General features: G+C 43.4%; 1 protein-coding gene across 1 annotated transcript in view; it reads right to left on the bottom strand.

The window, feature by feature from the left end:
* CFAP58 (cilia and flagella associated protein 58) overlaps nt 1–7,708 on the bottom strand; it is a 115,556-nt gene extending 107,848 nt beyond the window's left edge. The window contains exon 1 of the mRNA XM_069567700.1: nt 7,490–7,708. Within this exon, the coding sequence (XP_069423801.1) occupies nt 7,490–7,498 (9 nt within the window). The 5' untranslated portion in view covers nt 7,499–7,708. The remainder of the gene's footprint in view (nt 1–7,489) is intronic.
* Nucleotides 7,709–22,759: the final 15,051 nt, after the last annotated feature.

Raw genomic sequence — 22,759 nt, 5'->3', positions numbered from 1 at the left:
TCCCTGGGATTCTCCAGGCAAGAACACTGGAGTGGGCTGCCATTTCCTTCTCCAATGCATGAAAGTGAGAAGTGAAAGGGAAGTCGCTCAGTTGTGTCCAACTCTTGGCGACCCCATGGACTGCAGCCCACCAGGCTCCTCTGTCCATGGGATTTTCCAGGCAAGAGTACTGGAGTGGGGTGCCATCACCATATGACTAGTGTCCTTATAATAAGGGAGGAGTTTTTATAATTATGTGGGGTAATCGATGTTAACTAAATTTATTGTGATAATGACTTCAAACTGTATACATAAATCAAGGGGGCCTCTCTGGTGGCACAGAGGGTAAAGAATCTGTCTACAATGTGGGAGACCCAGATTCAATACCTGGGTCAGGAAAATTCCCTGGAGAAGGGAATAACAACCCACTCTGGTATTCTTGGACTTCCCTGGTAGCTCAGTGGTAAAGAATACACCAGCAATGCAGGAGCTGCAGGAGACACGGGTTCGATCTCTGGATTGGGAAGTTCCCTTGGAGGAGGGCATGGCAACTCACTCTAGTATTGTTTCCTGGAGAATTCCATGGAAAGAAGAGCCTGGTGGGCTACAGTCCGCGGGGTCAAAAAGAGTCGGACACGACTGAAGTGACTTAGCACACACACACATATCAGATCATTATGTTATACACCTGAAACTAATACAACGCTTCATGTCAATCATATCTCAGTGAAAAAAGTAGGGGAGGCATTTGAACACCGACACACACACACACACACACACACAAGAACCCATGTGACAGATGGAGGCAGAGATTAGACTGATACACCTGCACGCCAAGGAAAACTCAGGATGGCTGGCCACCACCACAAGCCAGGAAGAGGCAAGGAGGTATTTTATTCACAGTCTCAGAGGAGCATGACTCTGCAGACATCTTGATTTCAGACTTCTTAGTCTCCAGAACTGTGAAATAATAAATTTCCGCTGTAAGCTACCCAGTATGTGGTACTATGTTACAGACGCCCTAGCCAATGAATACACCTATTTCTTACTACAAACGGCATGAAAGTGAAGTGAAAGTGAAAAGTGAAGTTGCTCAGTCGTGTCCGACTCTTTGCAACCCCGTGGACTGTAGCCTACCAGGCTTCTCCATCCATGGGATTCTCCAGGCAAGAATACTGGAGTGGGTTACCATTTCCTTCTCCAGGGGACCTTCCCGACCCAGGGATCGAACCCGGGTCTCCCGCATTGGAGGCAGATGCTTTACCCTCTGAGCCACCAGGGGAGCCCTACAACGGCATAATAATAATAAAAAAGCATGAGTATTGTTAATATATTTATTCAGAAAATGTCGATTGAATATCTTCGGTATATAAGTTGGAATGAAGAGGCTGGAGGAGATACCAAAGTAAGGAATAAACAGCCTTCCCATAGGAAATGTGCACATTAAGAGCTGATGCAGTATGTATGCAGAAAATAGAAGCATGGAGTTTGATACCTGCCATAAAATAGATTCAAAATTCTATGAGGACCTATAGGAAGATGGAATTACTTCCAGCAGCAAGAATTAAAGCCAGTTTCATAAAGGAAGTGGCATTTGAGCAGGTATAAAAGAGAGATTGGAGTTTTCGCAGGCAGACGTGGAGAGAAAGGGCATTCCTGGCCGATGGCAAAACTTGATCAAAGACTCAGGGCCAAGCAGGTATCCGTGATTTGAAATTGGTTAAGAAGCTCAAATTAGCTAAAGAAGTATGATGTGGAGAGGGACGGAGACTAGACAGGGAGGTAGGGACAGACTGGACACCTTGAATAGCATTCTAAGGAATATAGAGCAAATTATTCTGGAAGCCACAGGTAACCATTTAACCTTTTGAGCAAAGAACTGATAAGTTTTGAAAGGTCTTATTTATGTTTGTAACATTATGCTTTGATATCTCCACTAAAACAGGCTTTAAAATCAAAACTATTGCTAACACTGTTGATGGGAATGTAAATTGCTACAGTCACTATGGAGAACAGTATGGGGGCTTCTTAAAAAAACTACAAATAGAGCTACCATATGACCCAGCAATCCTACTCCTGGGCATACATCTGGAGAAAACCATAATTCATTCAAATAGACACATGCATCCCAATGTTCATTGCAGCACTGTTAACAATAGCCAGGACATGGAAGCAACCTAAATGTCCATCAACAGAGAAATGGATAAAGAAGATGTGGTACAAGGTGGGAAGGGGGAAGGGAGACTCAGGCGGGAGGGAGACTCAAGAGGGAGGGGATATATGTATACATACATACAGCTATTTCACTTTGTTGTACAGCAGAAACTAACGCTGCAAGGCAATTAAACACCAATACTAAAAATTCTAAAAAGATGTGGTACATATATACAATGGAATATGACTCATATTACTAGGCATAAAAAGGAATGAAATAATGCCGTTTGCAGCAACATGGATGTACCTAGAGACTGTTGTACGGAGTGAAGTAAGTCAGACAGAGAAAGACAAATATCATATGTTATCTCTTGTACGTGGAATCTTTTTTAAAAAAGGTACAAATGAACCTATTTATAAAACAGAAATAGAATCACTGATGTTGAAAACAAACTTATGGTTATCAGGGGGAAAAGATGCAGGAGAAGGATAAACTGGGAGATTAGGATTGACATATACATACTACCGTATATAAAATAGATAATAGCCCTCTGTTGTACAGCACAGGGGACTGTACTCAAGACACAATGTAATGACATACATGGGAAAAGAATCTTAAAAATAGTGGTTATATGTATATGTAGACCTGATTCACTCTGCTGTACACCCAAAAATAACACAACATTGTAAATCAACTATATTCCAATAATTTTTTAAAGAAAAACCTCTATTGCTAGTCAAATAAATTAACTGACACAATCTCTAATCCCAATAATAAAGTAAAAGTCAAATTCTCCCTGCAGACTTTGGGTAAGTTGTCTAGTTTACCTTCTGCCCTGACAAACCCGTCTTTTCCAACATAGAGAAAGTCAACATGCTACTGGTCTTCAAAAACACCTGTACTGTTGATCACGCTTCTAAATATGACATGCAAGCAAAACAGAGTCTATATCTTAAATCAGATATGGAGTCACAAGCATGTTTATAGAACATTTTGTATAACATTAGTATTAATACTAACATTAAACTCAACAGAGGTTTTCTTCCCGACTAAAAAGCAGATTATTGCAAAGATCACAATACAGCAATTCCACAAAGAAGGAAAACTCATATTTTGGAATGGTGCTGCTGCTGCTGTTGCTAAGTCACTTCAGTCGTGTCCGACTCTGTGCAACTCCATAGCCGGCAGGCCACCAGGCTCCTCCATCCCTGGGATTCTCCAGACAAGAATACTGGAGTGGGTTGCCATTTCCTTCTCCAAGGAATGGTGCTGCAGCTGCTCAGTGCTTTCCCCTTGTTGATGCTAAACATGAACACACAACAAACATTTATCCCAGCAATGTTCTTGGTCCTCTCCCTGTAAAAGGTATTTACCGGACATGGAACAACAGACTAGTTCCAAATTGGGAAAGGAATACGTCAAGGCTATATATCGTCACCCTGCTTATTTAACTTATATGCAGAGTACATCATGCGAAATGCTGGACTGGATGAAGCACAAGCTAGAATCAAGATTGCCGGGAGAAATATCAATAACCTCAGATATGCAGATGACAAACCACCCTTATGGCAGAAAGTGAAGATGAACTAAAGAGCCTCTTGATGAAGGTTAAAGAGGAGAGTGAAAAAGCTGGCTTTAATCTCAACATTCAAAAAACAAAGATCATGGCATCTGGTCCCATCACTTCATGGCAAATAGATGGAGAAACAATGGAAACAGTGACAGACTTTATTGTTTTGAGCTCCAAAAGTCACTATAGATGGTGACTACAGCCATGAAATTTAAAGATGCTTGCTCCTTGGAAGAAAAGCTATGACCAACCTAGACAGCATATTAAAAACAGAGACATCATTTTGCCAGCAAAGGTCCATCTAGTCAAAGCTATGGTTTTTCCAGTAGTTTTTCCAGCTGAGCACCAAAGAATTGATGCTTTTGAACTGTGGTGTTGAAGAAGACTCTTTTTTTTTTTTTTTGCCTATGTTTTATTCTAGAACTTTTATGGTATCCTAAGAGTCCCTTGGACTGCAAGGAGATCAACCCAGTCAGTCCTAAAGGAAATCAATCTTGAATAATCATTGGAAGGACTGATGTTGAAGCTGAAATTTCAATACTTTGGCCACCTGATGCGAAGAACTGACTCATTTGAAAAGACCCTGATGCTGGGAAAGATTGAAGGCAGGAGGAGAAGAGGACGACAGAGGATGAGATGGTTGGATGTTATCACCGACTCGATAGACATGAGTTTGAGCAAGCTCCGGGAGTTGGTGATAGATAGGGGAAGCCTGGCAAGCTGCAGTCCATGGGGTCACAAAGAGTCGGACACGACTGAGCAACTAAACTGAAACGGTATTAACATCAACACTTGATCACTAGCCTAAAGGTTTGTTCACAAGAAAGGTTTTCTCTGTGCACCTGGCACTTAGCACAGGCATGGAAAAATATCAAAGAAAAAAAGTTGTAAAGAAACATTTATGAACAAAAGAAATTTGTTTGTATTGTCATCTTAAACTATATTGCAATTCAAAGCAAAGCAAAAATAATCTTTTAGCTATGACCAATAACCAGTTGGTATCTACACTGTTATAGCATGTAATAGTATCTACTTCAGAAGCAGGATTTCAACATGAACTGATCAGAAAGGAGCTGTGATGCTTCTTCTTACAACACTGATTTGGGTGCGTACTATTAGCCAGGCACTGTTCTAGGTGCTGAAAGTAGTGGGGAAAAGGGAAAAGAAAAAGAGAGCTGCAGTGAAAAATGAGGCTGCATGGAAATGAAGACTTATGAAAGCAAAAAGTGAAGTTGTTCAGTTGTGTCCGACTCTTTGCGACCCTGTGGACTGTAGCCTACCAGGCTCCTCTGTCCACGGGATTTTCCAGGCAAGGGTACTGGAGTGGGTTGCCATTTCCTTTTCCAGGGTATGAAAGCAAAGGTGAGGACAATTTGACTGAAGTCAAATGAAAAGAAAAATAGATGAAAATATGACAGTAGATTATGAAAGGGAAGAGAGGAAAATAATTAGTTTATAGTATTGATATCTGGGGCTTACATAGGGAAAATGAAGAAGAATGAAATAAACCAAGAGCACTAGTGGGGGAGAAAAGGAAATAAAGGAAAAATTAAAGAACTAGAAGGAACAGGAGGAGGAAGTGGGAAGAAAAGAGGTATGAATGAGCGTGGGTACTGAAGGTAAGAAATTTGGCCTTGGATGGACAACAAACACATGAAAAAATGCTCGACATCACTCATTTTCAGAGAAATGCAAATCTAAACTACAGTGAGGTATCACCTCACACCAGTCAGAATGGCCATCATCAAAAAATCTACAAACAACAAATGCTGGAGAAGATGTGGAGAAAAAGGAACCCTCTCGCACTGTTAGTAGGAATGTAAATTGATAGAGCTACTGTGGAGAACAGTATAGAAATTCCTTAAAAAAACTAGGAATAAAACTACCATATGACCCAGCAATCCCATGACGGGGCATATACCCTGGAAAACCATAACTCAAAAAGATCCATGTTCCCCTATGTTCATTGCAGCAGTATTTACAATAGCTAGGACATGGAAGCAACCTAGATGTCCATTGACAGATGAATAAAGAAGCTGTGGTATTCATATACAATGGGATATTATTCAAACAAAAAGGAGCAAATTTGAGTCAGTTGAACTGAGGTAGATGAACACAGAGCCTGTTATACAGAGTAAAGTAAGTCAGAAAGAGAAAAGCAAGTATTGTATATTAACGCATAAACATGGAATCTAGAAAAATGGTATGTAGAGAATGGACTTATAGACACAGCAGGGGAAAAGAAGAGGGTGGGACAAATTGAGAGAGTATCAATGCCACGTATACACTACCATTTGTAAAATAGACAGCTGGTGGGAAGTTGTTGTTAACACAGGAAGCTCAGCCCAGTGCTGTGCGACAACCTATAGGGGTGTGACAGGCGGTGGGAGGGAGGGAGGCTCTAGACGGAGGGGCTATATGTATACTTATGATTGATTCACATTGTTGTACAACAGAAAGTAACACAATACTGTAAAGCAATTATCCTCCAATTAAAAGTAAAATTTTTTAAAAAAGAAAGACATTTGGCAGGATGGATGAGAGTGATGGAGACTAGAGAGGGAAGCAGATGGAGAGTATGAGAGGGATTGTATGATAAGGAGAGAGAGTTGTTGACCGCATGAAGATGGAATTTGCAAGGGTAGACTAGGTGTGGAGGAGATGGAATGATGAGGGGATGTGAAAGGTGTAAAGGAGACCAAAGAAGGAATTAGAACAGGGGTATGATGGTGAGAGAAGCTGGGACCAGGCCTGGCTTCGTGGGTGTGTGAACTATTCAGTTGCAGGAGCCTCCTTGCTAAGATGTGCTCCACCCTTGGTTTACTGTTCTGCTCATACCTATTAATTTTTTTTAACATGAAACTCTGCATTTTCATTTTTCCTTGAACCCCATAAACTATGCAACTGATCCTGCTGGAACTGACCATGTGATGAGAGAGACTGGGGAGGTCTCTGATGGAGTGATGAAGGATTTGAATTAGGGCCATAATGGATGAGGACTGGGACTGGTAAGTGAGGACAGGGATCTGAGCCTGTCCAGGTTATAAATGAGGGTGCTAAGGGAAAGGCCGATGGACAGGGGAGCCGAGTGTGCTGCAGTCCACAGGGCCATAAAGAGGCCCACACGACTTAGCTGCTGAACAACAACAATGGACAGGCAAGGGGTCACTAAAGAGTTGCAGAAATAACCTCACATCAGTGAGGCTGAAGTTGGAGTGTGTTACAAAGTGGGAGAGTGAAAGGAGGGCCTAAGACATTTACACAGTGGTCAGGGACAGCCCAGGGCAGTTAGTGATGGGCTGAAATGAGTAATGAGCTGATAGGGAATTGTGGTGTGATGTGGTCAGTAAATAAGGGTGACACTGGATATTCATGAAGCCTTCTTCCAGGTTTCCCCATTCAGCAAGACATCAATATTTCTCTGTGTGTCTCTCTTGTGGTTTCACCTTCCGACTCAGAATCTAGGAGTGGGGGCCTGTCATGTGTGTGTGTGAGCGGGGGGACTTATGAAAGTCCTACCGCACTTTGCACCATACAGAGTTTAACACGGTGGGGTGGGGCCGGCGGGGGGTGTCCCCCCAATGGAAGGAGGGGCAAGAAAGAATGGACCCAGTGCCAACGGGAACCGGAGGAGGGGGGCGGTAGGGAGTGAGGTTGTGGGGAGAGGATAGGATGCTGACTGAGGGACTATTCGGAATCTGTGGATGTGACACGGGCTAGCAGAAGAGAGACCACGGGGAGGGGTCGAAGGAGAGGCGACAGAGAAGGGGGCGCTGACTTCTGACCTCGGCCATCCTGGCGCGCTCTGCGGGTGGCCTCAGAGGCAGCTGTGGAGATCGCGGAAACTGGGCCGCAGGCTGAGAAGGGGGGCCGAAACCCGACGCTCCGCGCGTCCCCCGGTCTCCCGGCAACCGCCTGGCCCTCGGGGGGCGCTAGCGAAGGTTCGAAAGGGGTGGAGCCTCCGAGGCGGGCACCCGGGCTGTGCTCCTCAGAGTCGCGTGTGCATCCTGAATGGGGCGGGACCCGGGCAATGAGCCGCGGTGTCTCTGAGCGGCTGGGAGGAGTCCCGGGGTGTGCGGAAGTGAGCAACACCCAAGACCAAGGAGACTCGGGTTGAGACCCGGGATTAGACCCGGGAGCCGGCAATGGCGAACCAACGACTGACGCTTAGAAGATGTGGATCAGAGGGTTTGAATGAAGGAAAGCCCGGCAGTCTCCCTCTGCCTTCTGTCACAAAGTGACTGGGTCGCGGGAGCAGGAAATATTCTCGGTTCGCGGCAATTCCAGCCCTTGTGAAGCAGCTACTGTGCGCAAGACATAGGGTGGAGGGGGTGGGGGGAAGAGAACTAAGGTAGAGGAAACACAGACCCTGGCCCCAAACTCTGTAGTCACTAGTGGTGAAGAAAATAGGGTGCAAAGGTCGAGGCACCCTGAAAAAATATGTGGAGCCACGTCCTGAAAATCTGCCTGGTATCTGATTTCTCTCTTCCTCCCTGTCCCTCGTCCTCCACTCCTTTAGACTTCAGGTGCAGGGTTGGAGTAATTAAACTCTTTAATTAAAGACCTCTATCTTGTTTCCTTTTTTTCTCATTTTCCCCACACCTCAATTTCAGCCTCCATAGGAATTCATGCTACTGTGTGGGTATATGGGCTTCCCCTGTGGCTCCCACCTGCAATCCAGGAGACCTAGGAGATGCTGGTTGGATCCCTGGGTGGGAAAGATCCCCTGGGTACGACCATGGCAACCCACTCCAGTATTTTTGCCTGGAGAATCCCATGGACAGAGGAGCCCAGCGAGCTACGGTCCATAGGGTCACAAAGAGTCAGGACAAGACTGAAGCGACTGAGCCTGCACGCACATGCCTGGGTATCTATTTTTGAAAAAAGAGTAGAGTATTTTCATTAGTGCATGTTTTTAATTGTAACAATGGTACTGGACTTTAAGGATCATCCTATTTTGTAGTTTTCACTCAGCAATCTTTTAAAGGTTCTGTCTCTGCTTTGTCAGAGAAGGCAATGGCAGCCCACTCCAGTACTCTTGCCTGGAAAATCCCGTGGACGGAGGAGCCTGGTGGGCTGCAGTCTGTGGGGTCGCTAAAAGTCGGACACGACTGAGCAACTCTGTTTTGCAGGTGTTGCAATCCCAGTTCATTGCTTCTTATTGTGGCACTGCTTTCTTTGTTGGACATCCTTACCTTTTATGTTCAGCCCCCCAGTGCTGGATACCAAGGCTGGCTCCACCTCTCCAATATCATAAACAGTGCAGCGATGGTCATCCTTGTCAGTGGTCTTTAATGGACCTATGAACAAACTCCTCTGAAATATATGCCTAGGAGTGAAATTGTTAAAACCAAAGGGGATGCATGAGGCCATCATATTCAACTTGTCCTGCACAGACACATCCAGCCAGCCAGCCAGTGGGGGCTGAAAAACAGACCCCCATCCTCTTGCCCATGTCATGTGCTTTGCTTGGGGGAAGATATGTCCTTTCCTTCCCATCAAAGTTTTGTTCCTTAGTCAAGCCACGAACCTACAGGCTGTGATTATCCAGAGGGTATGCCCTCTTCATACTGTGGTGGACAGTATTTTCCAATGGCACAAAAGTGCCTAGTAGCCTGGTGGAAGCCCTGGGTACTTGACTTCATGAGTACTGCTAGACGGCACACCAGAACTGCTGCCCTACACCACACTCCAGGGTGCCCCCTACTCCCATCCTTACCAGCATGCAGTGGTTTATTTATTCATAAATAGTCATATAGTGTTTACAAAGTGTCAGATACTATTCTCAGGGTCTTACAAATACTGATTCATCTAATTAGCCAGTTTCCTAATTTGTGTCAGTATCATGGAATTCATGTCAGCACATTGTTTTAATTTGCATTTCTCTATGAGTGAAATTGAGCAGTTCTTGGTACATTTATAAGCCACTTGGGGTCCCCTTCTGTGAATTGTCTATTTATAGCCCTTGCTATTTTTCTATTGCTCTTTTTGATTTGCAAGAGGTCTTTGTAACATCTAGACATTAATCTACTTTCAAAGACTGGCCATGTTGCTTGTGATATCCTTTGTAGAAGAATAATCTTTAATTTTATAGCTCTTCATCCTCTGTATGCTTTTTAGTATAATTTAATAAATCCTTCTCAATCCCAAGGTTATAAACATATTCTCTATCATCCTCTTCTATTAGCTTACTAATTTTACTTTTACATGTCTAGTTCAATCCATCTGGAGCCTTTCCCTTCTCCAGGGGATTTTTCCAACCCAGGGATCGAACCCAGGTCTCCTACATTGCAGGAGGATTCTTTCCCAGCTGAGGAAAACCCAAGAATACTGGAGCAGGTAGCCTATCCCTTCTCCAGTGGACCTTCCCAGCCCAGGATCAAACCAGGGTCTCCTGCATTGCAGGTGAATTCTTTTACCAGCTGAGCTATCAGGGAAGCCCAATTAGCTTAATAATTTTCCTTTTACACATTTAGTTCTTTAATCCATCCGTATATGGTGTGAGATAAGGATCCAACTTTATTTTTCTCAATGGAGTGAGTCCTTTTTTCAACATCTTCCCCAAATTTAGATGAGTCTGTTCTAAACTCTCTGGTTTATTCCTGTGTCAACACCACAAGGTTTTATTACTATGATTTTGTAGCCAGTCATCATAGTTAAAGGACAGAACACGCCTCCCTGCTCTGTCAAAATTGCATTGCCTATTCATGAATCTTTATTGCCCCATATAAGTTTTCAGGATATTTTTCAAGTTCCTCATGACAAGTGTTAATTGGAACTTCACTGAATTTATGAATTAATTTGAGGGAAATTAACATTTGTACAATGATATCTCATTCATGAACAGAGACTGTGTATCTGGTGGACGCATAGAACAAACTATGGCTGAGCCATAATGTGCAGGGAAATAGTGAAAGAGGTGGCACATGAAGCTAGAGAAGCAGGTTGAACCAAACTTTAAGCCAAGTTAATAGAAACGAGGTGGAAATGGAGAGTAAATATGACTCAGGCTGCTCTGTGTTTACAGAAAACTTGATTACAACACTGGGCCCAGCTCATGGGACCACCATAATCCAGAGAAACTCCATAATAACACTGTTAAAGGTCCACAGCCATAAAGAAAGACCTAGAGGGCCCTGGCCTCCTGTATCTTGTACTGGTATCACTTGCAGAGTGATGTGTCTTCCCACTGCCTGGGAACTGCCTATGGGACAGTCTCACAAGCAGATGGCCTGCCAAGGTTGCAGCAGTTCAGTGCAGAAAACACTTTGTTTAAGCAACTACTACAGAACAACAGTTCCCAAGGCTGGCCATAGGAGCCACGTCAGTGAGTCAGACAAAGTCACTGCCCTTTGGCTTTGGGGGGAAGAAAGAAAGAAAAATCTACAATTGATTCTAACATGATGTGATGGTGTCATTTGCAACAGACTCTGTCAACAGCAAGCACTGTGAGTGCTCAGGGAATCTAGACACTGATACCTGAGAGTATTATTTATCATGTGGGGACAGAAAGACAGAACACAGACACTCCGGGAACCCCTGGAGGTGGACAGGAACATGACATCTTTAATTCGCAGGAAAGAGATGTAGGAGGACATCAAAAAGGATGGATGAGTGAATGAGAGGATGGGTGGCTTGACAGATCAATTTATGCTGATTAAAAAAAAATGCTTTGTGTCCCAATTTTCCAGATTACAGTCGAAGACTACTCACTACCAGGCTCCCCTTTGTTGCTGTAATTAAAAGGAGCACTAGGTGGCATCGTACTACCAAAAGTCCTCACCTTCTAGAGCCTTTGGGAGAAACTCTCGCCAAACTGGGTCAAGCCCCTCATTGACACAACAGTGCTTCGTCAATCTCAGTTCTCATTATACCCACTTAATTTGTTTACTGAGCACCTACTACATCCCTTCACACCATGGAGACTATGAAGGAATCAAGTCTCCCCTCCCTAAAGGAGCAGAAGCGGAAGCAAAACACGTAGTGCCCCCCCTCCTCCAAAGAAATCAGTCCAAGACACGATGCAGTAAACACTGAAATGAGGATGTCAGGACAGAACATCCTGTGTAATCTGGTCCCGTGAGCCGTCTGCTGCCCTCTCCCACCGCTCACTTGCTGCAATGGCTTCCTTTGATTCCCGTATATGTCATGTTCCTCCCTGCTACCAGTATGGAATAATCGCCCTTCCCTCTTCAACCTGGCTGACTGCCGCCCATCCTTCCTTCAGATCTAACTAACTTAGAGGACGTTCCTGACCTGCCATACTACCTTTTCAAGTACCTCCTTTTCTGCTTCTTGGACCATCCCATAATGGTAATTAACTATGGATTCATGGACATAGTTGTTTCATATCTGTCCTTGTTGTTGAACCCAAGTTCATGTCCCCAATGCACAGTGAGGCCAAACAAACTGAATATCAGAGTCTCCTTATTTAATGGGCAGACCGCGCTCAGAAAGCCGGAACTCCCTGATGATCTGGGGGGCAGGGGCAGGCTACAAAGTGTGTGACCTTTTTTTGATTGGTTGGTGATGAGGTAACAAAGGTGGTATTCCAGGAATCTCTGTCATCAACCTTCAGGTTCCAAACAGTCCTGGATTCCTCCTGTCTGTGTTTAGACAGAAGTTGCCATCCCCCACCCAGGTGGATGCCCTGGAAGAGATCAGTTCAGTTCAGTTCAGTTCAGTCGCTCAGTCGTGTCCGACTCTTTGCGACCCCATGAATTGCAGCACGCCAGGCCTCCCTGTCCATCACCAACTCCCGGAGTTCACTCAAACTCACGTCCATCGAGTCAGTGATGCCATCCAGCCATCTCATCCTCTGTCGTCCCCTTCTCCTCCTGCCCCCAATCCCTCTGAGCATCAGGGTCTTTTCCAATGAGTCAACTCTTCGCATGAGGTGGCCAAAGTATTGGAGTTTCAGCTTCAGCATCAGTCCTTCCAAAGAACACCCAGAACTGATCTGCTTTAGGATGGACTGGGTGGACCTCCTTGCAGTCCAGGGGACTCTCAAGAGGAGATACATTATATTATTTTGTATACCATTTGAGGAGGAACTAGGACCCTGCTTTATGGCTGTGATATTGTTTCTCTTTTGTTTCTGCATTCCCTCCACTCCCCAAATTAGTAACTGTTTGAATCTGCCCTTTGGTACTCAGGGAGGGTCTAGGAGTAGTAAGCCTTTTTCCTACAATTAAGAAAGGAGTGATAGACTTTTGTACCCAGGAGGGTCCTGCTCAGTTTCATCTTTTCTACCAGGCTGTCAAACAACAAGAGAACAAGTATCTCTTTCTTGTTCAGCCTGTCTCTATTGGTGTCATGGGCTAAACTGGATCTCCTTAAAATTCATATGTTGAATCCCTAAGCCCCAGTACCTCGGAATGTGACTGTATTTGAGAAATACGGTCTTTGAAGAGGTGAATAAGTTAAAAATGAGGCCATTAGGGTGGGCCCTAATGGCCAAATCTGACTTCTGCTCTTATAAGAAAAGAAAGTCTGGGCACACAAAGAGACACACAGTCGAAAGATACAGCAAGAAAGCGACCATCTGCAAGCCAAGCAGAAGGTCATAGGAGAAACCAAACCCTCAGACACCTTGATCTGGGATGTCCCGCCTCTAGAACTGTGAGCAAATGTCTATTGTTTAAGCCACCCAGTCTGTGATTCTTTATTATGGCAGCCCCAGTAAACTAATACAAATGGCCATCACACCTCTCAATACCTAACTACTGAGCGAATGACTATTGAATGAGTTCTGAAATTAGGAAGACCTGTGAAGGATGGATGGTATTAGTAAGGAAAGGTACTTGGTAGATGTGGTTCTTAAACTTGACTGTAAGTGATAAATGGAGACATGGAAAAGAGAAAGAATCCCAAGTGTGGAAAATAGCACCCGGCAGGCACCAAGGTAAAAATGCAAAAATCCTGCTCCAGGAAGGGTGGGGTCCATATCAGGGGCTCATGGACATTAATGTTGATATGAAGGTCTGGGTGAATGTGGAGCCTTTGGAAGACTAGCAGAGTCATAGTTATAAACACAAGGACCAGGGACAGCAAAGAATGCACCCATTTGCTCTGCTAAGTAATTTAAATGTATGATCATGATCCGTAATACATAAGCAAAGCTCCTTGTTTAAACCTGGATATCGTTGTTGAGTCACTCAGTTGTGTCCAACTCTTTGTGACCCCATGGACTGCAGCCCTCCAGGCTCTTCTGTCCTCCATCGTCTCCTGGAGTTTGCTCAAATTCCTGTCCATTGAGTTGGTAATACTATCTAACCATCTCATCTTCTGCCACCCCCTTCTCCTTTTGCCTTCAGTCTTTGCCAGCATCAGGGTCTTTTCCAGTGAGTCAGCTCTTCTCATCAAGTGGCCAAAGTACTGGAGCTTCAGCTTCAGCATCAGACCTTCCAATGTATATTTAGGGTTGATTTCCTTTAGGATTGACAGATTTGATCTCCTTATAGCCCAAGGGATTCTCAAGAGTCTTCTCTAGCACTGAAATTTGAAAGCATCAATTCTTTGGCACTCAGCCTTCTTTATGGTCCAACTCTCACATATGTACATGACTACGGGAAAACATAGCTTTGAAACCTGGATATAGCGCCTCTTGGTTAACTTCCTTAGGACTTGCTATGTGCTGTGACTCAGTAATAAAAGCAGCATTTTCTGTACACAGTGCTCACCTCTTCAACAGCATTCCATGAGGCTATGAAGTGAAACTCCAGAAAAGCAGAGAGAAACATGGTTATGCGCCTCCACATGGAAATTCCAGCCTGGAATACAAAATTACTATGTCCTAAAAGAAACCTACTCCTCCAATGGATCAGAGAGCTCCAAGAAGCAATTTGGGGGGAGTCTGTGAAGCCTAGAATTCCCATCCAGAAATGTTCCTCCCACCTCCCCGCTCCACCTCTGGCCATAGCTGAAAGGATCAGGCGTGGAGACTTAACCCACGTGACCCATTATCTTTCCTGGGAATTCATAATTAGGATCAAAAGTTGCAAGTCCCTCATTATGGAGCCTGGAACTGAGTACATGCCACCCAAAAGAGGCAGAGAAGGCAGGCTGCTAAGAGGGAAGAATAAATGAACAAGAAGGGGATTCCACAGGCTCAAGAGAGGAAGGAAGAATCGGGGGAGGGGCTCCCTTGGTTGTTGATGCCGTTTCAGATGCTGGGTGCAGTCCCTGAGGGGGCCCAGCACACCTGCTCTCTTGGTTTCTGCCAGATATTTTGCATCCTCCTAACAAATTCACCTTATTTGTTTAAGCAGCAAGTTTCCACTATTTATCTCCCCACACCAACCCCACCAAAAGAAAAAGACAAAATAGGACCAACACAGGTCCTATTTGCACAGGCATTGTGATGTCGCTGGATTTAATGTCCATGAAATCTAAAACTGCATTTGGGGCTGCAAACAACATGGGAAAAACTGCTCCAGTCATCAGAGCTAACACTTTTCCTCCAGGCTTTTGGGAAGATTAAAAGCCCAAGTGTTACAGAAAATTGTCATCATTTATCAGATGACCCCATGCTCACCTTAAATGACAAAACAGAGTCTCAGCTGGCTAGTACTCTCCGAAACTGTTTAGGCCATTTTTTATTCCTTTAATCTGCTTCTTTTCCACACTGCTACAGACCTAACTTAACAGAACATTTGCTGAGCATTTGACATCGATTCCCAAAGGGTCTTCATACAAATGCCTCTCTTGATACCCTAGGAGGCAGCAAAGCTCAGGCAGATTTATTAGGAAGCTTGAAAGGTCGGGCACAAGGTGGAAGCAGTGTGCAATCTCCACTGCCTGGGATCATTTTTACAAGGAGACTGTCACAACCCAGTCATCTTAACTGCCCCTCTCCTACTGGGTCAAATTCCTTCTGGATGTGACTGGATAGGTAAGCTAGCTCACTCAGAGGGTGCTCCTTGCCCAAGAGGCCAGGCCAAGGTTGCAGTTTGATGTCCTACCTAAAACTAGTGAAGATTTACACAGACCAACCAGCTAACCTAACCGACTTACTGAAAAAGACTGAATCGATCCACACAACCTGTTCCCACTTCAAATAAACAAATACACTAAATGAATGAAGAAGTAAATAAGTAAACAGAATTTTTAAAATCACCTTAAGAGAGAAAACTGTAAGCAAAAAAAAAAAAAAAATCAAGGCACAAATCCCTTTGATGATAGGCCAGCGCTCTTGTTCTCTACTATCCCCTGAAAACATCGTATTTTCAAATACACCAAGTCTTAACGTGTGCTGATGCCTCGTCTAGAATATCCTATGTCTCCTTTGTCTAGTGAGTTTTTTCAAGAGTCAGTTCTGTGCCACCTCCCCGAGGAAGTCTTCCGCTGTTTGGCACACCTTCTCTGTATTACTAGAAAATCTGAGCATCCCTCTATCAATGTACTGTATTGTAATCATGTGTTTATGTCTATGTCTGGAAAGACCAGTCTTTTCTTTAATATATCTATGGTGCTGACCCATAAGAGACATTCAAAACAGAAAGTTTGTTAAAGGAAGGAAAAATGGGAAGGATGGAAGGGAGAGAGGGAGAGAGGAAGGAAGAAAGGAAAAATAGATTCAGCTTATGCACTCAGGCACACAGCAATCTCTCTTGGGAGTGATTGCTGCTACTGCTAAGTTGCTTCAGTTGTGTCCGACTCTGTGCGACCCCATAGACGGCAGCCCACCGGGCTTCCCCGTCCCTGGGATTCTCCAGGCAAGAACACTGGAGTGGGTTGCTGTTTCCTTCTCCAATGCATGGAAGTGAAAAGTGAAAGAGAAGTCGCTCAGTCGTGTCCGACTCTTGGCGACCCCATGGACTGCAGCCTACCAGACTCCTCCATCCATGGGATTTTCCAGGCAAGAGTACTGGAGTGGGGTGCCATTGCCTTCTCCGTGATTAGTGACTAGCTAAAAGCTATTGGAACATAAACATTTAAGATTCTAAGGTAATTAAATAAAATCATCTCCAAGTATACACTAGGCCCTCAAATAGAAATATTAAGTATCTCATTTCTCTTCCATCTTTGATGCAAGTATCAAAGAACCAAGGCTTTTCTTTTTATCCACAGGGTTCGATGCACAGTAGGCACTCAACAAAAGCTACAATTTGCTTTTCTTAGCGAAGATAAGCATCTGTAAAGTGAAACTCTTTGCTATCTTAAAGGAATAAGTTCTTTCCACCCTGTAGATAGGTTGCTTTATTTCCAATATCTGCTGCCAAATCTACCTAACAGTTTCACTAACGAAAAATGCCTGCTGAGCATCTACTGTGAGCAGGTGTTCTCTGAGGCAGTGCAAGGGAGGCAAAAAACCTCCACACCTCCCCCTCCAATGCTACCAAAGGAACTTGAAACACAGCATAAGCTAAACAGGACAATGCAGATATCCAGGATGGTAGAGACCAGCCTAGATACCATTGTGTTCTAGAATCTAGCACCATAATCTGCAAACTAGTTCTGTAAAGAACCAGATTAAGAAATATTTTGGCCTTCACCAGGCCGCACATTTTCTGTAGCAGCTGTTTTCACTCTGCCATAGCACAGAAGCAGCCACAGACAATATATCAATGAATGGGCTTGGTTGTGATCCAAGAAAACCTTATTTACAGAAACAGGTGGCACTCTGGAGTTGGCCTGACAGCCAGAGTTTGCCACTCCTGATTTAGCACAACGCCTGGCATATCGTAGGTGCCCACATATTGAATGAACGAATGAATGAGGAAATGAAGATTTTTCTAAGGAGAGCAATGAATACCTCCTGACCAGAAATATGCTTGATAGAAATTATCTGACAGTCTTTCCCACTCCAAGTGGTGTGTGTGGATGGAAACTTAACAAGGAAAACCACTAACAGCTTTAGAGATGTGAACCAGAAGATCAGTTTAAAGAGGTATTTTTTCCAAACCATGGATCATGACTCTTGAGTAATTTGTAGCCTGCATTTTTTTTTTTTTTTTCAAAAAAGGATAAGGGATGTAGGGAGAAAAAGAAAAGGGAATACACCAGAGTCTATTACATGTAGTAAGCATAAGGATTGTTTCTAAGGTAACTGTCTTTCACTTGTAAAGTACTTGTATCTGAGAGTATTCACATTCTGGGGTAGAATGTATTTTCAAAAAAGATTGGGAAAATGTTCTATTATAATCTCATTCTATTATAATCCCATTCTTGGGGAAATTCAGTGTATTTGTACATCTGAAGGGGACTTATTTCTTCATAGCAAAGTAGTTGAAGGCAAGATTCTGGAGCAAATTTCCTGGTTCAAATCCTGACTCTCACTTGTTAGCTGTGTGATCTTGGATAAGATAATTAGCTTCTCTGGGCCTCAGTTTCTTTACCTGTGAAATGGGAATGCAAATGATACCTATTGTTGTTGTTTAGTTGCTAAGTCATATCTGACTCTTTTGTGACACTATGGACTATAGCCCAACCAGGCTTCTCTGTCCTTGGGATTTCCCAGGCAAGGATACTGGAGTGGGTTGCCATTTTCTTCTCCATGGGATCTTCTCAACCCAGGGATCAAACCTGAGTCCGCTGTGTTGCAGGTAGATTCTTTACCGCTGAACCACAAAGGCTTTCCAACAATACCTATTATGGTTATTATGAGAATTAAACAAGTTATCATATGTGAAGTATTTAGAGCAACATCTAACACAGAGTATAAATTTTAGCTATTATTATGCGGCCTTCCCAGATGGCCCTAGTGGTCAAGAACCTGCCTGCCAATGCAGGAGACATAAGAGACGCGGGTTCGATCACTGGGGTTGGGAAGATCCCCTGGAGGAGGAAAATGGCAACCTCCTCCAGTATTCTTACCTGGAGAATCCCATGGACTGAAGCGCCTGGAGGGCTACAGTGCATAGCGTCGCAAAGAGTCGGACACAACTGAAGCGACTTATCACGTATACATGCATGCTGTCACTAACCAATAATGTGACCTTGAGTACGTGACCTAAATTCTCTTGGTTTCATTTTTGTTGGTAAAAAGATCTCCAAAGGCCTTGCTGGCAGCAACATTCCAAGAAGGGATGGGAAGTGGTTTTCCAACACAAACCTTGAGGAAAGCAAATGTAAATCATCTGTCCTGTACAACGACACCTTTGAGGTCTCAGCAAAGCAGCCTGTTTCAAAGAAAAAACCCGATAAGCCAATTTGTTATTATCTCTCAAAACTGCATGCACAGGTGAATTCAGGATGGTGAGAGACTGACCAAATCAAGGGAAAGCTCTTCTTTCCATCCATCAGACCCTGCATGACTAGCATTGGCTTCCTGTCTCTTCCACTGTCAAGTATTTTATTCCATACACTGCGATAGCCACAGCTGGGGGTGAACAGGAAATCTGTCCCCATGTTTGTTTGGCTTTTTTGTTTCCAACATTCCTGACTGTCAAGCATAGTGTGAGGCTGCCCTGCAGTTGTTCTGGGGTTGATCACAAGTCACCTTTCACTGTGGAATTTGAAGCCCCATTTAGCACCAAAGATCATTAAAAAAAAAAAAATCCATTTACTTTCACACACACAAAAGAAGTCAACAGAAAAACAGGTGAAGTTATTACTGATTACTCACAAACAAAATGGTCAGTAATAATGTTCTGTTTAGCCCCATCTATAATTAAAGAAATGCACAGCAAGACATTGAGATATTTTTTACCTATAAAAGAGGCAAACTAATTAAAGTCAATGCAGAAAAAGATGCAGGGATACAAACGTTCTCACGCTTTTATGAGGGTCTAAATTGGTGAAACTTCTTTGGAGGACAATTTTGCAATAAATAGCAAAACAGTAAATATTCATAACCCTCGACCAGCCCCGAAACTAGGAAGGTATTGAACAAAAGCAGCCTATATACAGACTTCTCCTTTGAGAAAAATAAAGCCCTATTTGTTTAATTTCTTGTCTTCGACACACATAAAATTATAGTCAGGTAATCTATTCCTTGTAACCTGACACATCCCTAATTGACAAATCTAAAAAAGTGCAGGGGGGTGGGGAGAGGACATTCTCATCTTGCGCTAATTTTAACATTTCCCATTACGCATAATATTGGCTTTGGAGAAGAATTTCACTCTCTGCTTTTATCATACCACAGAAATGTTTATCTGCATTTGGATGATGATTTTTTCTAATGGCTTTTCAGATCTTAGTGATGGTCTTTCAGTTTTTCATTTTTGATCTATTTGTGATATAATATTCTTTTGATGTGCTATGGAATTCTGTGTTAATATTTTATTTAGAATTTATAAAACAGTATACACAAGTAAAATTAGTATGTTACTTTTCTTTATTTTCCCCTTTTTAATGAGTTATTTTCATTGGATTTTTGCTGGATATATTACCATTGACTTAAGAAAAAAACAATTCTGCCCACTGAGGGTTTTTTAAATGTAAATAACTAAAATTTATTTCTAAATATTATATTTGTACTTTTTCAAATCTGCCCTATTTTTTCATAGTGGTATGTTCTATTCTTCTGTCTTTGTAATTATGTTGAACATAACTATTTTAGTCTTCTTCAAGTTGTTCTACTGCCTCAAGTTCTTAAGGAGCTAATTCTCCTGTTTATCACCGATCCAGTCCCTCATGTGGTTCATTTCCTAGTTGAGTTTATAATTTCTTATTATAAACTCATCCCCAATGGGAGTTTTTCATCTGTCAGAGATCAAGAAAAAAAAAATTGTGTTTTGCATTTGCTTCTGACAGGATTGAGGGGATTCATCGCTTTGGAATCAGCTTCTATATTCTTTCTGGACTCCAGGGTTCTCTCAACACATGGGTAATATTGGGACCTCACAACTAATCATGGCAAAGACAGGCTAGTGGTTTCAGTCTCTATAGCACATATTTTAAAATTTATCCAGAGGCCCCAGACAAACCACAAACTTCTTTGGCGTGGTCCTGGATGAGTGAGAGACTTTTTTCTCCTAAGATCCTTCCCAGGGTGTCAGCTCTAGGCAGGAGTCTCAAGTCCAGATCTCTGATTTTCTAGAACCCAAGGTTTGTGTGGGTACCAACCCCAGTCCTTAGCCATTTGTGCTTATATTCATGTCAAATAACCCTATTTGCCTTTGAGTTCCTTCTTCCTGTCTCACACCTAGTAATCCCCCTTTCTTTTTTTCAATTGTTGATTTTTGACCCAGCATTTCTGTATTCAGCAGAGGTTCCCTGAATTCTTGGCCCCTCACATTCCCAGAAGATGAATCTTTGCACATTCCTGTCTTTTTAAAATATGTATTTTTAAAACTTTACTTACTTGGCTGTGCCAGGTCTTAGTTGCAGCATGCAGGAATCTACATTGCGACATGCAGGATCTTTTTTTTTTAACCTGTAGGATCTTTTTTTTTTAACTTGGGCTTTCCTAGTAGCTCAGTGGTAAAGAATCTGCCAGCCAATGCAGGAGACATGGGTTTGATCCTTGGGGTTGGGAAGATCTCCTGGGGAAGGAAATGGCAACCCACCCCATTCTTGCCTGGGAAATCCCTTGGACTGAGGGGCCTAGCAGCAGTCCATGGGGGTAGCAAAAGAGTTGGACCAATTTAGCAACTAAACAACAACTCAGGATCTTTCGCCGTGGCATGCAAACTATTAGCTGTGGCATGTGGGATCTAGTTCCCTGAGGAGGGATCCAACCAGGGCCCCCTGCACCAGGAGCTTGGAGTCTTAGCCACTGGACCACCAGGGAAATCCCTGTACTTTCCTGTCTTTAAAAAAAACCTTTCTAGAATAAGCACAAGGTGCTATGGAAACTACATGGGGATAGTGTCTAACCCAGGCTTGGGGGTTCAAGGAAGACTTCCTAGAGAAGAAATCACCTATTCAGAGACCTTAAGACTAAGCACACATTCAGTTCAGTTCAGTCGCACAGTTGTGTCTGACTCTTTGCAACCCCATGAATCGCAGCACGCCAGGCCTCCCTGTCCATCACCAACTCCCGGACATTAGCCATGCAAAAAAAAAAAAAAATGTGTGTGTGTACATCAGGGATGATAGGTGGGAGGAAAAGGTGGCAGGCGTGAAGGTTGCAGACAGAAGATAAGAGTCCATGTGAACATCCAAGGGGGGAAAACAAACCTCAGATCACATTCAGAGAAGCACAAGTTCCAAGAACTACAAGAATTTTGGTGTGGAAAATGGAATGAGATATGTGCTTGGTAAGATAAGCATTAAGAGAGGCCAGTTCATGAACGACTCATGTGCATAGATAGGAAAGTGGACTTAACGCTGAGAACAGAGTGGTGCTGAAGGTGACCATGAGGTCGCAGAGAGTGAAATCAACAGGTCTGAAAGAAAAATAAATGTAATAGATTTGTTGCCCCTATCAGTAAATAGCAACCACCATTAGAAAACGCTGGAACAACTTTGCATATAGCACAATCCCAGAGGGCATTCAAGCACTGTTCTTGGCATTCTACCGTACATAATATAACCCTGATTTCTACCCCAAGGATTACAAGGCAGGGTACTGCTGCTCAGTCCAGGGTCCCCACCTCCCAGGAATTTCCCCCCGTACTTGGGGGATGGGTGGGTCTCACCTACCCAACTGGCAGACATTTTCAAAATCACCACCCTTTCAGGAAGGTTTCCACAGATCATCCCATTCCTCACCTCTCCCCAACAGCCCTCCAAAACTCTACTATAACTGTCTCTGATACAAGGAAAGAACTGTGAACAGCAGCAGAAGCTTGAAAACAAGAGTAACCTGGGCCAAGGGCCAGGGGGTCTATTTTTAGAAATTGTTCTCATTGCCTGTTTATCTTTCAGACTCAGCCTAATGTCTTCCAGGCGACTGTGAAAGCTATTTGGCTGGCTTGCGGAGGAGAGGAAGAAGGTGATCTAAAACCAAACAGCAGTGGCAATGGTGATAATCATTCAGACAGTGTGTCCTCATAATTTCCCCCAATGTACCCTCAGTGGCCTTTAATTCCTGCAAAGCCACTTACCTAGGATTTATTCAAGCCCTTCCCAGCCACTTCTAATGGCTGTGGAATTTGGGCAAGTCACAAAGTGAAGACAATTATGGATTTCATAACCCATCAAGTCTGACCAGGGTACTTACA

The sequence above is a fragment of the Ovis canadensis genome, chromosome 22 (assembly GCF_042477335.2).
Source record: "Ovis canadensis isolate MfBH-ARS-UI-01 breed Bighorn chromosome 22, ARS-UI_OviCan_v2, whole genome shotgun sequence".
Classification (NCBI taxonomy): Eukaryota; Metazoa; Chordata; class Mammalia; order Artiodactyla; family Bovidae; genus Ovis; species Ovis canadensis.
Note: the sequence above shows the minus strand (reverse complement) of the source record. Positions and strands in the feature narration are given on the sequence as shown.